This window comes from Petaurus breviceps, unplaced genomic scaffold, assembly GCF_028583685.1.
Source record: "Petaurus breviceps papuanus isolate PSGF00001 unplaced genomic scaffold, PetGlider_PUasm1.0 151, whole genome shotgun sequence".
Lineage (NCBI taxonomy): Eukaryota > Metazoa > Chordata > Mammalia > Diprotodontia > Petauridae > Petaurus > Petaurus breviceps.
This window is the reverse complement of record NW_027185712.1, coordinates 27,143,256-27,159,557: the sequence shown is the minus strand read 5'-3', so window position 1 is coordinate 27,159,557 and position 16,302 is coordinate 27,143,256. Positions and strand designations below refer to the sequence as shown.

At 36.4% G+C, this 16,302-nt stretch overlaps 1 protein-coding gene across 1 annotated transcript in view; it reads right to left on the bottom strand.

Moving 5' to 3' along the window:
• ADAMTS16 (ADAM metallopeptidase with thrombospondin type 1 motif 16) overlaps positions 1-16,302 on the bottom strand; it is a 248,323-nt gene that overhangs the window by 106,206 nt on the left and 125,815 nt on the right. The window contains exons 11-13 of the mRNA XM_069076863.1: positions 11,977-12,072; positions 4,393-4,541; positions 1,930-2,102 (exon numbers count right to left, since the gene is read on the bottom strand). Coding sequence (XP_068932964.1) covers positions 1,930-2,102; positions 4,393-4,541; positions 11,977-12,072 — 418 coding nt within the window. The remainder of the gene's footprint in view (positions 1-1,929; positions 2,103-4,392; positions 4,542-11,976; positions 12,073-16,302) is intronic.

The following is a 16,302-nucleotide window of genomic DNA, read 5'->3' as shown; positions in this document are numbered from 1 at the left end:
CAAACAAAAAAGATACTTCACTTTACCTATAATAATTTCTCTGAAATTTTGGGGTGGGAGTAATTTCTTAAATTGAGATAATGTCCATATATTTCTAAGAAATAACCCAAGTATAGTAATTCATTTTAAAAGAGTGTCTTCAACTTGCCCAATTTTGCCATATTTTCTTTTTCCTTAAAACTTCATCAGACTAAAATAATGTGACATTCTTTTCATGCTCTAGTGTTCACTACTATCACCCTGTAAGAATCTCTGCCAAAAAGCAGGAATACTCAGGTACTTAAAAATGCATAATGAAATACCACTTGAATCACCACTGAGAGCTGCTTCATAATCTGTGCATAAAATTAGATGAAGGGTGCTTTTATACTGATAAAGGGAAAATATATAGATGAAATCTCCACAGCATAGTGCTTTATACAGACTTGGATTTGAGAGAAAAAAAAATACTGGCATGTGGAGAACATGAGTACTATCAGATTTTTAAAGTCTTGCAAGGAAAGTCTACAACCTTCTTGGTGTAATCCATTCCAAAATTTTAACAACTTGCACAGTCAAAATAAGTTCTAATATAAATCTTTTTCCTCTTGTCCTGTCCTCAGTAAAGATAGAGACCATTTGGCTATCACTCTTAATGCTGTCTGAAAAAATTCCATAGGGTTCAGTATTAAGATCCATGCCTTTTCCCTGTAAGTATAAGAGCAGGGATATACTAGAAATTGTGTGAATATTAAATATAGACTCTGTTACTATGGGAAAAGGATTTTTTAAGGAGTTGATTATTGTAGAATTATAGCACTTTTTGAACTGGATAGGGCCTCAGAGTTCATCTGGCTTAATCCTTTCACTTTTCAGATGAAGAATTTCAGTCACTCCTAGAAAGGTTAAGTGACCTGCCCAAGATCACACAAGCAGTTAATGGCCAAGCTCAGGCTAAAAGCCAAGTCTCCTACCTCATCTAGCTCCAGGCCAGAATTTTTTCTATCACTTCTCCAGTTTGTTACACAATCACTGCATAGTTTTGATTTGGTTGAAGATGAAAAAGGATGACTTAGAAATGCTGTTTCAATTTTTCCTTGAACATTTGCTCTACTCAGGAACTCTAACAGTATGTAAAGTTGCATAAATTTTTATGATAAAAGTAAAGAGCTGGCTTTCCAGAATCAGTTGAATTCCAGTGGATCAAACAAACATTTATTAAAGACCTGCTAGGTAGTGCTTGATATATATGTCCTTGTCACAATGATGTCTTTCCTATACATCAGGTTTCAGGCCATGCAAGGAATACAGACACTTTAGAATGTCTTCCTCAATGAAATTCCTGAATGTCTGCTACTAATTTTGTTTTGTTATTCCCTAATAATGCCAGGGGACAATATATCCTATCTGTTCCTAAAGGTCGATGCCTGTACATGCTAAAAACAGGCAACATGACTTCTACCCACATACTGAGCAGCTCCAAACACTTACATGATAGGATTTTAAAAATCAGATTTAAGAAAATATCTGCATATAATTATTAACATTACATTCTGCTAATCTGACTAGGATACTGTTGACCAGAAGGACAAGGATAACTATAACAATCTTTTTGTTCTTTCAGACAAAAGCTTGCCCTTATGACCCATCATCAATATGGACAGTTCCAGGAATGGTTCTCCCATTAGTTAGGAAAACTCTCCCACTCTTCCACTCAGGACTTCTTTTTCAAGATAAGGTTGGGACATCATGAGTGACTTTGGAAAACACCAAAGTCAAACAATCCACACTGAGGCCAGACCATGACATTGTTGTCATTGAAACCAGGTAGAAAACAAAGGTTTTATCTCAATCACACTCAATAGCAAGGTCATAGATGGTATCATCTTCAAATAGAAAACAGTGCTGGTGTCGAATATAACCACTATCAATGTTTGCTTTGAAATTTACCTTCCACTTGAGTGTAAGGCTTCCACTTGTAATACCATCCTCGAAATTGCTTGCTGTTGTACTCAGCACATTGGATGGTCCTAAAGTCAATGCTATTGTGGGGACAGCTCTGACTGTTACAAAGTTTCAGTGTCCGGGTGGAACCCTCACAAAATTTTCCTCCATGTGATGGCCTGAAATACACGTTCAACAGTCTTTTTTTAAAATGTGTTGATAGGTTGAATATAGCTTTGTACATTTTCACACAGATACAAATATACTTCAGTTAACTAAATTCCTCAGGAAAAGGGCTAATGGAATATCAGAGCTGATGAAATGACTAAAGTCTTCAAATTTTGAAATTTAAACCAAAGTATTTTACAAACAATAGTTATTTAACTGACATCAAGCACCGTTTTTTGTGAGAGGTATTTTTTGTGTGAGGGTCTGTGTCGGGGGCAGTACATAAGTAGGGCCTGCAATTTTCCATTTGAGGAAATTTAAAGGTTGGGACTTCCTTTCCACATGCATATTTGTCTGCTTATCTGCTGAATTGCCAATTATATGGTTAACTGGGGCACTAACAGACAAAATGACGTCCATAGTTATAAATCTAGTCCATGTCGGAAGCAGGGCTTGAGCACAGGTCTTCCTGGTTCCAAGGCTAGCCCTTTATCTATTATGCCATGTTCTTGCTTATACAAATAGGACTATCTCAATTTTAATGCAAGAAACTGAAAAAGAAAGGCAATAATTGATTTGAGGCCTTAAAGAATAAGAACAATTATAATTTAAAATCATATAAAATCTTTCTTTGCTTGTAGGATTTAGAATTATTCTGGACATGAACCCAGAGTAAAACATAAGTAGTAAATCAGTTCATAATGATCACAGTATGAATATTAGTATGATTATAAATAATAATTTTCTTGAAACCTATCTGTTATGTTTTAGTCCTGTAGACAGAGATACTAAATAATGAAGCTATTCCTTGGAACACAGGTTGAACTAATAAATATGCTCCTATCCTCCCCACCTCCCACCCCCTCACACAAAATTGATGTTTTCATACACCCAAACACTTTGATGTCTTCTTTCTACATGAGCCCCTTGAATTATTTTACCTTATGAGATTAAATAACATGAAATGCTTTAAAGGTAAATAAAACCAATGTTCAACTTTTGAGTGAAGAGCACAGAAAAAAAGTAATTTGATTATTACTTATTCATTTCATTTCTGTATTTCTATCTCCCTAGATAGGTATATAACCTATTCCATCTCCAATGAGACCTTATAGTAGGTCATTTAACATTCCGATCAGAAGGATTCACATATGGTATTTATGAAACAATCATAATTTTAATTTCTGTTTTAACTTGTTATGGTCAGGTTGCTATAAACTCTTAAGGGTTTGGGGGAAAAATACGTGGTAGAAATAATCACTCACTCTGTTCACAAATTCTGTTTTTTTTAATAAAATAGGCAGATTACAAATCCTAAAAGAGATTCATATGAAGATATTTGACTGTAGGAGGGAAGGGAGTATTTTGTGAAACTTGTTTTATTAACATAAAAGTCTAAAAGATCGTAAAGGGGAAGTTGGCAAATCAGGATAAAAAAGGCACCCCATATCACTTGTTTTTGCATTTTCTCTTCAGAAAAATTCCTAACTAAACTAAATTAAAGAAAAATCACATTGCAATTAATTATGCCTTGATCATTAGAAATTTTGGGAAAAATAGTCAACCATTTATGGTCTATTGGCAGTATTCTAGCTTACATTCTGCTATGATTCTAGGCAAATATGCATGTAATTTTTATCTGAATGTTATTAGCTTACAAAATATTTATATCAATCTCACAACTAACCAGATGTAATATCTGAAATTTCTTTTTTGGCCAACTAACAGGTAAACGCCCTCCCCCCCCAAACCTTTGAGTTACTGATGAAATTAGTTACATGGTACATTTCTGAGCTCTTCCATACACACCCAAGTTGGTAAATCAAGATATTGGTGCAGTTTTATTTATTTATATTTTACTAGGTTTTTCCAGGTTCTCGTTGCCTCAATTGTTCAAACTTTAATGTAAAAAGGAAGATACAATATTCCTCTTTTCTTTGTGGAATATCTTAAATTCTATTTAGGAGCTCTCTACTTTAAAACTTAATTTCCAATAATTTAATTTAACAGATTAATTTCATGGAAATTCTTAATTTCATAGATATTTATTCTGAGTGGATGAGCTACTTTTTAAAATTTAAAGTTCAGTGAATATTTCAGAAGCATAGTTTTAATCAATTATGATCCTCTGTAAGAAACTGTGTCCCAATGAAGGAAACACACATTAGGAAACGTTTGTTACTTTACTTGTTCTGGTAACACCTCCTCCATATATGAGGTAAGAAGAGATTATTCAAATATTTAAAAATCAGAAAAAGAAAATACTTCAAATTTCGAAGGAAGATTAAAGTGATTATTTACCTTGGATTAGTACAGTGACGATCTCTGTGAGATATTCCTCCTCCACATGTCCTAGAACAAGGAGACCAACTAGACCAATCTGACCAGTGTCCATGGGTTGGCTTGGGACCTTCATCACCATATTTCACACATTGACCACCACGACACCACTGCAAAATTAAAGACTTCAGCATGATATTTTTTTGTTTCATTGTTTTATTCACTAGCAGCATCTATTTAAGTGGCTTTAATCATCAGTCTAGTCACTGTAGAAGTTAGTATAACATAATATAGAGACCTCTGCCCCCAAGAAGCCTATAGCAGAGAACTCTTAAATGATGTTAGGTAACAGAGTATAGAGTACAGGTCTGGAGTTAGGAAGATCTGAGTTCAAATCTGACTGGCTGTATGACCCTGGGCAAGTAACTGAACCTCTATCTGCCTCAGTTTCCTCATTTGAAAAATGGGGATAATAATAGTGCCTATCTCAGGGTTGTTATGAGTTATATAATAATACTAAAGCATTATTTAGCACAGTGCCTGGCATAATAAACACTATAACAGTGTTAGCAATAATCATTATTACTTTTTTTAAAGCTATCAACTTTCTACAAATTCTGGTTCAATATCACATGAAAATAGGTAAAAAATATAGATTAGAAAACTGTATTCAGATAGCTTAGCACTTATATAGCTTAGGTTGAATCCATTTGTTCCTGTGCAGGGGTTAAACAGAGACACACACACCAACCCACAGCACCTGCCTTCTCAACTTTCAGCACAGTGAACTGTAACCTCTATTGTAAATCTAGGTAGGGGAATTACAAGGCCCTTTTTTATATCTTGTTTTAGGTAAAAGCCCAATCTCAAGTGGAAAACTCTAGCCATATGGTTCAGCACCTTGTAATTATAAGCCACTGCCTTAATGCTTTCATTTGAAAACACCTGGTCCCTGTGCCTCTAAGTTATTAGCTCTTGGCATGTCCAAGGTCACACAGCTTTTCCAGAAGATAAAACAGTTCAGATAGAATTTCATTGGTCCCCAAACACCGCTTGAGATATTATCAGTTCTATTTTCTCAAGAGAACTAAATGGCAATCTCAAGTCCCCGTAAGATATATGTAATTTTTATTTCTGTTATTTGTAGGTGGTATTTGGGATTTAAAACTTATTTCATTGGTGGCTCTAATGCTTTTGACTCTGCTTGGGAACACTAAAGAACCTTATCAGTTTGTTTAAGCCCTGGCTTAAAGGGGTAAGGGGTCTGCCTGGCTGTTAACATGTTAGGCATGGAGTCTGCCATCCCTAAGGCAGGAACTTCCCCTGATTCATATTTAAAAATAAAGCAACTTACTTCTTTCTAAGTAAAATATTATCCAAAATAATTTTAGAAAACAAATAACTTTAATTTGAAAGCATGTCATTATTGTGAGCAAAGTTTTTTTTCATTCACCTCTTTCCAAAAACCAGAAATAAACCCCAATTAAAGTGACCAAAAAATTTACATAAAACTTGGCAGAGTTTGTGAAACTCAGAAGAACTTTGATTTTGGGGTAGCCTTCTCTGTGATGTCTGCTTCTTAAAAATTAAATTGTTGGGGGCAGCTAGTTGGCACAGTGAATAGAGCACTGGCTCTGGAGTCAGGAGGACCTGAATTCAAATCCGGCCTCGGATACTTAACACTTACTAGCCGTGTGACCTTGGGCAAGTCACTTAACCCCAATTGCCCTACCTTCCCCCTCCAAAAAGCCAAAAAAAAAATTGAATTTTCCTTGGATTTCAAGTCTTCAAATAATCTTATTTCTTCTTCTGACCCCTTGGCTATTTCCTCTTCCCTTTCTTTTATCCCTCTCCCCTTGTCTTTCCCTGGTGTGTCCCCGCCCCCCCCCAATCCCAGTTTACCACATTAATTCTGAACTTATTGTGGACAACTGTTCAACCTACTTCGCTACAGTTTAGAACTCCTGAGCTCAAGAGATCCACCAGCCTCAGCTTCCCCAATACCAGTGATTATAAGCTTGCACCACCACCTCTGACTTTACTCCTTACTTTCTACATTTTCCTCCTAGGACATATTTAATATGGCCTCGGCTCTCTCACCTATGAACTCTTCAAACTCTGTCACTGACTCTAATCTCTTCTCTGAGTTCCTTCTGTGTCTCCTGGGATGCTGTACTTCTCTAATTGAATGCCCTGCCATTGTCCTGCCTCTTCTTATCCTAAAGATGCTGTTTCTTTCAAATGTACCTCTATTTTCCTAGCCAGTCAATCCCCAAACTTGAAGGTCATTTTTATCTTTACCCAGTACTTCTTTAAACTTCTACATTAGCCCTAATATCCTGTTTATTCTTCCTTCTCCATTCTCACTCTAGTTCAAATTCTCAGCCTTCATCAGCTGACCCTGACCTAAATCTATCCTGATCACTGCTACTAGATACATTTCCCTAAAGTACAGCTTTCATCATGTTATTCCATTTTTTTTCAGAAACCTTTAGGGGTTCTTTGTTAATTACCAGATAAATGGCAAATTTCTTAGCCTTTCTTTCAAGACCTTATCTGTTCCTACTCCTCTATACAGACCCCCTTCTCCAATTTTCCTTCTTCAGTTTTGAACTTACACAAATTCTACCCATCTATTCAGGCCAAGTTCATATTGTAGCTCCTTTGTGAGGTTTTGCTTACCACTTTGGCCCCTTAAAGATCTCTTTCATTCCTAAATTGTTATAGGACACATTGTCTAAATTGCTAATTCAGGCTCTGACATATTTCCTCATAATATCTTTGCTATTTAATTCTTTTATTACTTCTTCATAGGTTTTCATGGCCAAAGCATTCATCATTTAGTGGCCAACTCACATGTGGTAAGCTTATCTGTATTTAGCTAGGGCAAAAGACTCAGTCTGTCAATGAGATTAAAAAAGAATCTTCTGGGTTTGGTAGATTCTTCTCAAGCTTGTTCTTCACTGGTACATCCTTTAAGGACCTGGAGTCACCTTCATGACTGAGAAACAGTAGGACTTTTGTCAACTTTAAATTAAAAGAGATCATTTGAAGCACTAAATAATTCTATTCCAATATCAACAATGGTGTCCAAAGCATTTACCCATAATGCTTACCATCGTGTTACATACATAGTAGGTACTTTGCAAATACTCCTTGAGTGAATGAACATGAGGGTAATTAGAATCCTTCAGTTCTGAAGAACTGTATCTTAAATTTTAAATCAATCTTCAATATTTATTTATATGACATTTCACACATTTTTATGATATACTGACTCATTAAGTGATCCTTGCTCCACTTCTCCAAATTTACCCAGCAGCAATTTACTTCTTGAAATAGAAAATATTTTTTTTCCAAATTGCTTAAATATAAATCCAGATCAAGTGATTGTAGGTGTGCATATGATGCAGAGGAAATTAAGTTTTGAGATCTACTTCAGAATGTCCATTACTCCTAGGAATTAAAAGTCTCTATAATATCAAGAAATTGTTCTTACTCTGTGACCTGAAGGTCAATGTAATTTCAACTGAGCATCTGTGTTACTCTTGGGATCCCTATTATAATTATACTCTAACTGTAGGCAGATGGTTGGAAAAGTAAAGTGACCTGAAGAAGGAAAAACAACAAAAAAGCAAAGCCCTACAACTACATGCCTGAGATGCCTAAGGAGTCATGAGCTCAAAGGGAAAGGGTGGGAGCCACCCAAGAAGTGCTCACCTTTCTGCAGAATCTCACTTTGAAAAATAAAACCTGGCCCTCTACTAGGGGCAAGGAACCCAATCCAGCTAAAAACAAAGGCAAGCTATTCACTTTCCCCTTCCAATTAGAATTTTCCAAGTATCAGCCATATAGAGTTGGTATTCTAAAGAAACCACAAGTGACATGTATTCAATTTGTTGTTTTCATTATGGATTAAATCATGTAATGGCTCCCCACTTTGCAAGAAGGAATTGTACTAACACATATAGTCTTATAACCTGTTGAGTTAAAGGAGTCAACAAACATAAAATGGATGACATTTGATTTACACTAAACGTAACCTACTTGAGATTAATTGCTCTCACATATTATTCTTGGACAAGAGTGCTTCTCTTCTTTTATGCCTGTCAATCGTGAAACCTAAAAAGCACACATCAGCTTTGATGTTCATATCCGTCTGCAGTCACCTTGGAATATGGACAGGATGTGATAGTTACATGCTTGGGAGATTGAGTCTAATAGATCAAATACTTGTTTTTCAAATTTAAAGCTAACATCACTCAAAAAATGTAACCAAAGAAACTCAACAAAGGGCAACTAGCTTTACTTCAATGTTTTGGGTTGGGCAGTCTTCATGGATGGTCTCATGTTTTGAAATGAAAATGTATTTTCAGATCAAAGAAAAAATGAGGGAAGCAGGATACAGCAAGAATGCATTGTTGCCTTGTTGTGAGAGTTCAGTTTTTAGCGCCTAATGGCAAGAGTGCTATTCTATAAAATGACTACTTAGTATGCACATCACAGAGAAATTTATTTTATCATCTAGTTCTCTTGTGTTCTCTCACAAGTTCTTTTGTTTTATGCCCCCTATCTATCTATGTGCAATAAATTAATAAGCTTGGCTTCATGTGTCCAGAATGAACTCTTTATGCTCTAGGAATGAAAAGCACTACTTAATGCTGCTATCTTCTCATGGCCAAGTCAGTGCTTTAATATTTTTTTAAATGTACAAAGCAGAGATTTTATCAGCTGCCTGACCCATATTCAGGGGGATACACTCATTTGAAATTGGTTGCAAACTCTATTATCTTGAAATGATAAATGTGAAGTCTTATCTTAAGATAATTAAGATCAGTCTGTCAACAAGAATTTAGTAAGCCTTTACTATGTTCCAGTCACTATGCTAAGCACTGAGGATACAAAGAAAAATAAAGGCATCTTCGATACCCTCAAAGAGTTCAGTATTGTAATGGGAGGACAGCATACATCTAACTATATGTATGTATGTATGTATATGTATAAAATATGTACATACATACATAAAGATACATATATATATACATATAAGAAATATATGCAAGAATATCTAGAGTAGATGGAAGATAACCTTGGGAGGAAAGCATTGTCAGTGGGGAAGATTAGAAAAGATTTTGTATAATTATAACATATGGTTTAAGTTGAATCTTGAAGGAAACCAGGGAAGTATAGGAAAGCATAACAGACCTAAGGGGTGAGCATGGAATCAGGAGATAAAATGCCATGTGTTAGGCATATCACATTGATCAATGTCACAAGAGCAAAAACTATGTCAAGGAGAGTAAAGTATAAGAAGACTAAAAGATAGGATGGAGGAAAATTTGAAAGTCTTTAAGTGATGAGCAAAACATTTTATATTTTATTCTGGAGTTAATAGGGAACCCCTGGCATTTACTGAGGGGGCTATGTCACATGGTCAAATATGTACTTTAGGATAATCACTTTGTCAGCTAAGAGAAAAGCTGATTTGAAGAGTGAGGCTAAAGCAATAGTCTAATTGATGAGAGCTTGCACCAGTGTTAGTGGAAAGAAGAGAATTTAAGTAAGAGATGTTGTGAAAGTAGGAATGACAGTTCATAGCAAACATATTAGATATGTGGGGTGAGTGTTAGAAAAGATGAAGAAGTAACCTGCATTGTGAGCCTGAGTAACTGGGAGGCTTGATGTATCACTGACAATAATAGCTTGGAAGCTTGGAAGAGGGGAGAGTTTGGGGGGGAAGATGATGAGATGATGAGACCTATTTTGGACATGTGGAGTTTCATATGTCTAAAAGATAACTAGTTCAAGATGTCCAAAAGATGGTTAGTGATGCAAGACTGTAGGTCAGGGGAGAGATTAGGACTGGATATATAGATCTGTGAATCATGTGCATAGAGATAAAAATTGAATTCAAGGAAGTTGATGTGTTCAGAGTAGAAAAGAGTATAGAGGGAAAAGAGAAAAGGGTTAATGAAACCTATGGTTAAAGGTATGACTTACATGAAGTACCAGCAAAGGAGATTAAGAAAGAGTGATTAGACAGGTAAGAGGAGACCCAAAAGAGAGCAGCCATGAAAATCTGGAGAAGAGAGCATATTCAGGGAGATTCAAAATGTAAAAGGCTAAAGGGAAGTAAAAAAAGATGAGAAATGAGTAAAGGCCATTGGATTTGGAGATAAAGAAATCAATGGTGACTTTGGAGGGACTAGTCAAATGAGGAGGCCAGCAGCCAGCTTGCAGGTTTAAACGTGAAAGAAAAGGGAACAATGCCCTGAATGTAGATGGCTTTCTCAAGTTCAGCTGAGAGGGAGAAAAGAAATATAGGATGATAGCTAGCAGGGGTAGGTGGAAATATGGTCATGTTTGTAGACAGTGTGGAAGGAGTCAAAGAAAATGAGAGAGAGAGAGAAAAAGACAGAGAGAGAAACAGAGAGACAGACAGAGAGAGAGACAGAGAGAGATAGAGACAGAGAGAGAAAGACATACAGAGACAGAGAGAGATCTGCTGAAAGATGGGGATGGGTACATGTAGCATGTAGAGGTACATTCTTCTTGGAAAGGACATGGGCCACCTATTTATGTAAGAAAAGAGTGAAAGTAGAGATCGTGTGGGAAGATGTCTTAAGTTATATGAGATGAAGTAGAGGGAAGAAGATGAAGTATATACCAAATGGCCCCCATTTTTTTTCTAGTGATGTATGAGACAAAGTGCTCATCTGAGAGGGGAGGGAGGGGATACCATGGGAGATATGAGGAGGGATGAAGGAATAGCTGCTCAGGAGAATGAGAGGGTGAACTAATCAGGGAGGTAAAAAAGATGACCTTTCTGCAATGAAAGCACAATTGAGATTATGTAATATAAATTGGTAGTGTACCCAGTCAATATGATATTGTGATTTTCTTCACCTCTCTGTTCAATAATAGCACAGGAATAGGAGAGAAGGTGGTTAGATGGTGTATGTAATCCAAAGCTGGGGTTTGGCAAAGAATGATTGGCAAAAGGACAAAGGGACAAGAGAGTCTGGTATAGAGGATTATGCAGACTTGAATTTACTCACCAAATGGTTGAAATAGGGAAGGAAAGGGAAAGCAGTCAGTGCAAGGATGATAGTTTGGTAAAGAACTGAGGGGCTGAATGTCACTTTTACCTGAAGAACAGTGTTGTGTTGAAAAGTAGAAAGATAAAATGATGTGGTCAGATAGAAGAATTTCAGAGTTCATGGATGCAAGTAGAATATAGTGGGTAAAAGCAAGATCCCTTAAGGGTTAGAGACTTGGAGTCAGGAAGACCTAAGTTCCTATACCTTAATTTTGTTGTCTGTAAAATCATGGGTTTGGACTGGATGACTTCTAAGATCCACTCCAGTTCTGAATCTATAATCCTATGATAGCCTTAATACAAGATTGAATAGATTTATACACTATCTCTGGGTGTTTCTGGTAGGAGTGGGGATGGGGTTGATATAGAGAGAGATAGTATATGTAGAGGAAAAAAGAAGAGAAGAAAGTCATCCACATCCCAATGTATTTTTTGAGAAGGAAAGACAGTGGAACAAAAGTATATACATCATGACTCAATGCTATTTGGCAATTAATTCCTCTTACCATGTCATGACCACAAATAGTGCCTTCTGCAGCTGGCATAAATTTTGTCTCACATTTTCTTCCAATCCGATGGCACCACAGAGCTTTACATATATCCTAAGGGGGGAAAAGAAAGGTCAGAAGACCACTAGGAAAACAGTCCAAATATTCCCAGCTCTAGCCTTGCAATATCATATATATATATATATGTTTCCAAAACTTTATTTTCTGTCTATGTGAAGTGGGGGAAATCGTTTTTGATTCATTAAGTTAAAATGACAGCCAAAGGAGATAACATATGAAATGTATTGTTATTATATAAACAATACTTGCAAAACCAAGGACAAATTCCCCATGTGAACACAAGCAGAGTACTTTATTCCTCCATCATCTCAATATGTTAAACATTCATCCACTAGAGCCCTCTTCCTTTTATATCTTGCTACAATACAGAGGGGCAGCTGGGTGGTACAGTGGATAGAGCACTGGGCCTAGAGTCAAGAAGACCTGAGTTCAAATCTAAACCTCAGACACTTATTAGCTGTGTGACCCTGGGCAAGTAACTTAACTCTGCCTCAATTTCTTCATCTGTAAAATGAATTAGAGAAGGAAATAGCAAACCACTCTAGTATCTTTGCCAAGAAAACCCCAAATAGGGTCACAAAGATTTGGACCCAACTAAAATGACTGCACAACAACATGAGATATTCTTCAGAATAGTCAGTCAGATGTTTTAGCTTCATACATTTTTCTTTTAATGAATTTTTTTTTCCAGATACCATTTTCTTCTATAATGTAAAAAATTTCTTTCTATTATATAATTAGCAAATCACACTATTGAGCAATTTCATAAAAGCACTTTCTTTTAATCTATTTTTCTGCTATTACTTCTTGAGTTTTGTTCTTAAAATAATAGATCATAGGCGGTAAAGGTTCTGGGGTCTTTGTTTCTGAATAAATTCCTCATATAATCAGTACCTGTGTATTCTCCATCTGTAAAATAGTTTTCTTGAACTTGTAAGCATTAATAAGATAAACTTTTGATGTCTTAACATTGGCACACAATTCTCATAATACTATGAGCTATTTGTAACCATCTATGGCTCAAATCAATGGGAAAACAAGCTTCATTATTTTAAGAGACTCCACAAGGATATCTGAGCAGCATTAGAATGAAAAGAAGCTATCTCACTATTCATTGCCATGTTTTATGTGGTGCCAAAAATACCCTCTCCTCCCTCCACTAACAACAGCTACAATGGTAAGAGTGTTACTGTTACTGATCTTGCTATTACAAACCTCAGTTTTTCTGCCTTTCAGTGAGTCTCCTCCTTATATTAACTAACACTTCATGTTGGAAGACAGAATTCTTAGCTAAGCTGACAATGACGAATTAAAGACACAAGGAATTTGGCCCTAGACCTGCTGGAATGAAAACAGCAGCCTTCACTCCCCGATCCCTTAACAAGCAGAGAGCTCAGTTTCTCACCAGAGATGACTACAGCCTGATATAGCATGGAGGGCTAAACAGAGCTCTCTTGATGGGGTTTGAATGTTTGGGACTCATAGGCTAGTGATAGAAAATGACAAATATCTTGCTAGAAGAACTCTCTGGGCAGAAATACTCTCATATGCTCCCTTTATAGGTAAGTTTAGGACACTGATGACACATGTTGCTAATACAGGAGGTTGGCTGTGCAAAAGAGAGTGAAGGTAGAATTGTGCCTTTAAAGATAAGTTGTGAATCATTTGGGAACAGTGAGAGAATCCAGATGTCAACTGGTATATCCCAGAGCACTTGAGGGAATCTAAAGTGATGAATGATGCCTATCTATTCAGGAGAAAATTCAGGAAAAAATAAGGTAGCATATTGGCCAATAGGAAGTCTAAATATAGCATCTAGGACTCATGTAATAATGATAGCATCAACAATAATAAGTAGCTAACATTTATACAGGACCTAGTGCATGCCAGGCACTATGGTAAGCACCTTTACAATTATTACATCATTTGATCCTCACAATAACTCTGGGAGGTAGTGCTATTATCATCTCCATTTTACTAATGAGGATATTGAGACAAAGCAGCTACATGAAGCTAGTAAGTGTGTGAGTTAGCATTTGAACTCAGGTTTTCCTGATCCCAGGTCCAGGGCTCTGTGCTCTATGGTGCCACCTAGCCACCTCTAATATCTGTGATATGAATACATATCTGTTCTTTTAACACTAGACCTGGTTCTTTAAAAAAAAATCGATAAGCACTTATCAGCTTCTGTGAATATTCAAACATTTAACAACGGTAGGGAGATGAGGCATATTAAACTTTTATTTTGGACTGGAATTATGATTTTATAGATGTAGGGCAGAGGTGTCAGACACATTGTCCACCGTGAATGCAGTTTACAACATTCTCCACTGTGTCCAGAATCAGATTAAAATGTAATCGAGAAATATTTAACAAAATAACTAAAAATACAACATAATATAAATAATGGTAATATATGGTTTACTGAGTCTATATGTTCGTATAGGGATCCTTATATATGGTTTAGTGGTCCTTGCTTGTGTTTGACCCACTGGTATAGGGAACTCCAGGTTCTGGAACTCCTACACTTGTAGATCAGCAATCGCTCCGAAGCTTAGTCTCAGAGGGCTGCCTGGGGACAGTGAGAAGTTAGCCAATTGCCCAGAGTCACACATCTATTAAGTATCAGTTCTGTAAGTCTGAGGACGGACTTGAACTCTGGTACTTCTAACTCTGAGGTGGGCTCTCTATCCACTAGGCTGTGATGCCTCTTGGTTACCATCATGGCCTTCATTCTAAGAGAAGGGAGAAAATAAAGCATTTATTCTCATCATGAAAGTAAATATTCTCATTTACTACTTATAAATGTGACCTAAGAGTTCTAGTTCAGAAAGGTAAGAGCTATGATGTTATGATTCTAAGCTTATGAACTAACTACCTTAACTCCCATACCATGGGACTTTCTGTTTCCCTGGGATTCTCAATTCTGTTATGCAAGGCAAATGAGTAAAGGAGATCCCATATCAGTATAGCAAAAACTACAAAATGAGAAGGGACTTTGTGAAATCAATAATCTATCCTTCTCTAAAAAAACAAAATAAAACAAAACAAAACTGATAAGCATTTATTATCCTACATCTGGAGAGAGTGTTTTCTAATTGACAAAAAATTTCCAGAAAAAGATTCCCATGCTGCTATTGGTAATATCTATCTTTCTTCAAACCTGATAAAATTGGAAAAGATTTTCACGTGCCTAACTTCAATCTGTCCCAATTTAACTCTATCCTGCCCTGTCCTCAGTGGCCATAGGAAATAAACATATACTTTTCTTTGTGCTCAGTAGTTTCAGTCATGACAGACTCCCCTGAAGTGGTTTACCATTTCTTTCTCCAGCTCATTTTACAGATAGGGAAACTGAGGGAAACAGGATTAAGTGACTTGCCCTAGAGCATATAGCTAATAAGTGTATGAGGCATGGTTTGAACTCATGAAGAAGAGTCCTTCTGATTTTAATCCCAGCATTCTCTCTAGTGCATCAACTAGCTGCCATACATTTTTACTCCATCCTTTCACCAAGTCCTGTTGATAAGCCCGTTGTCCTTTGTCGACCTTTCTCTTCTCGTAAGTGTTTTGTCCTGGACCACTAGAAAGTTGGAGCCAACTTGATTTAATCCACTTCAACTTTCTAGAAGTTACAAGGAAAATAAAAAAGTTTGTGGAAAATGAATGAAAGCTAACTATTGTTAATGAGAATGGGAATGAGAATTGACTTAGACTCAGATCCCCAAAGGTTTTCTCCCGGGCATCACATAGTTTTAAGTTTTATTAAAATAACATAACCGTATTTTCTTACTGATACTTGGGATGACAGACACATGAAATCATGAGTCAGAAGCTATGGAGCTTGAAGGTAAAGACTTTAGGGGATATAGTGTATAAAACCATGCCCATATGACCAAAGATATCAAATATCAAAATAGCTCTGGCACCTCACATCCTAATCTTCAGGGTCAGGCTATCAAACAATGATGACAGAGCAAAGTAGTAGATAAGTATTCTAGAATATTTGCAGCAGCCAAAATTTTGATTATGGAAGAAGTCTGGTAAATTCTATAATAGTATACTTAGAAGATTCTTGGCAGCTGAGAAATGTCTTCTTTAACAAATGCCCTTAACTGCAAACTGCTAAATCCAAGGCGATCAATTAAGGGGCATCCAGTATCACTATACCAAACAACTTTTTTTGCCCCATAATTCTTGAACTCTTTTGCCCCATAATTCATGGGTTGATTGCTTTCCCCTAAAGGCAGATTTCAATAAAGT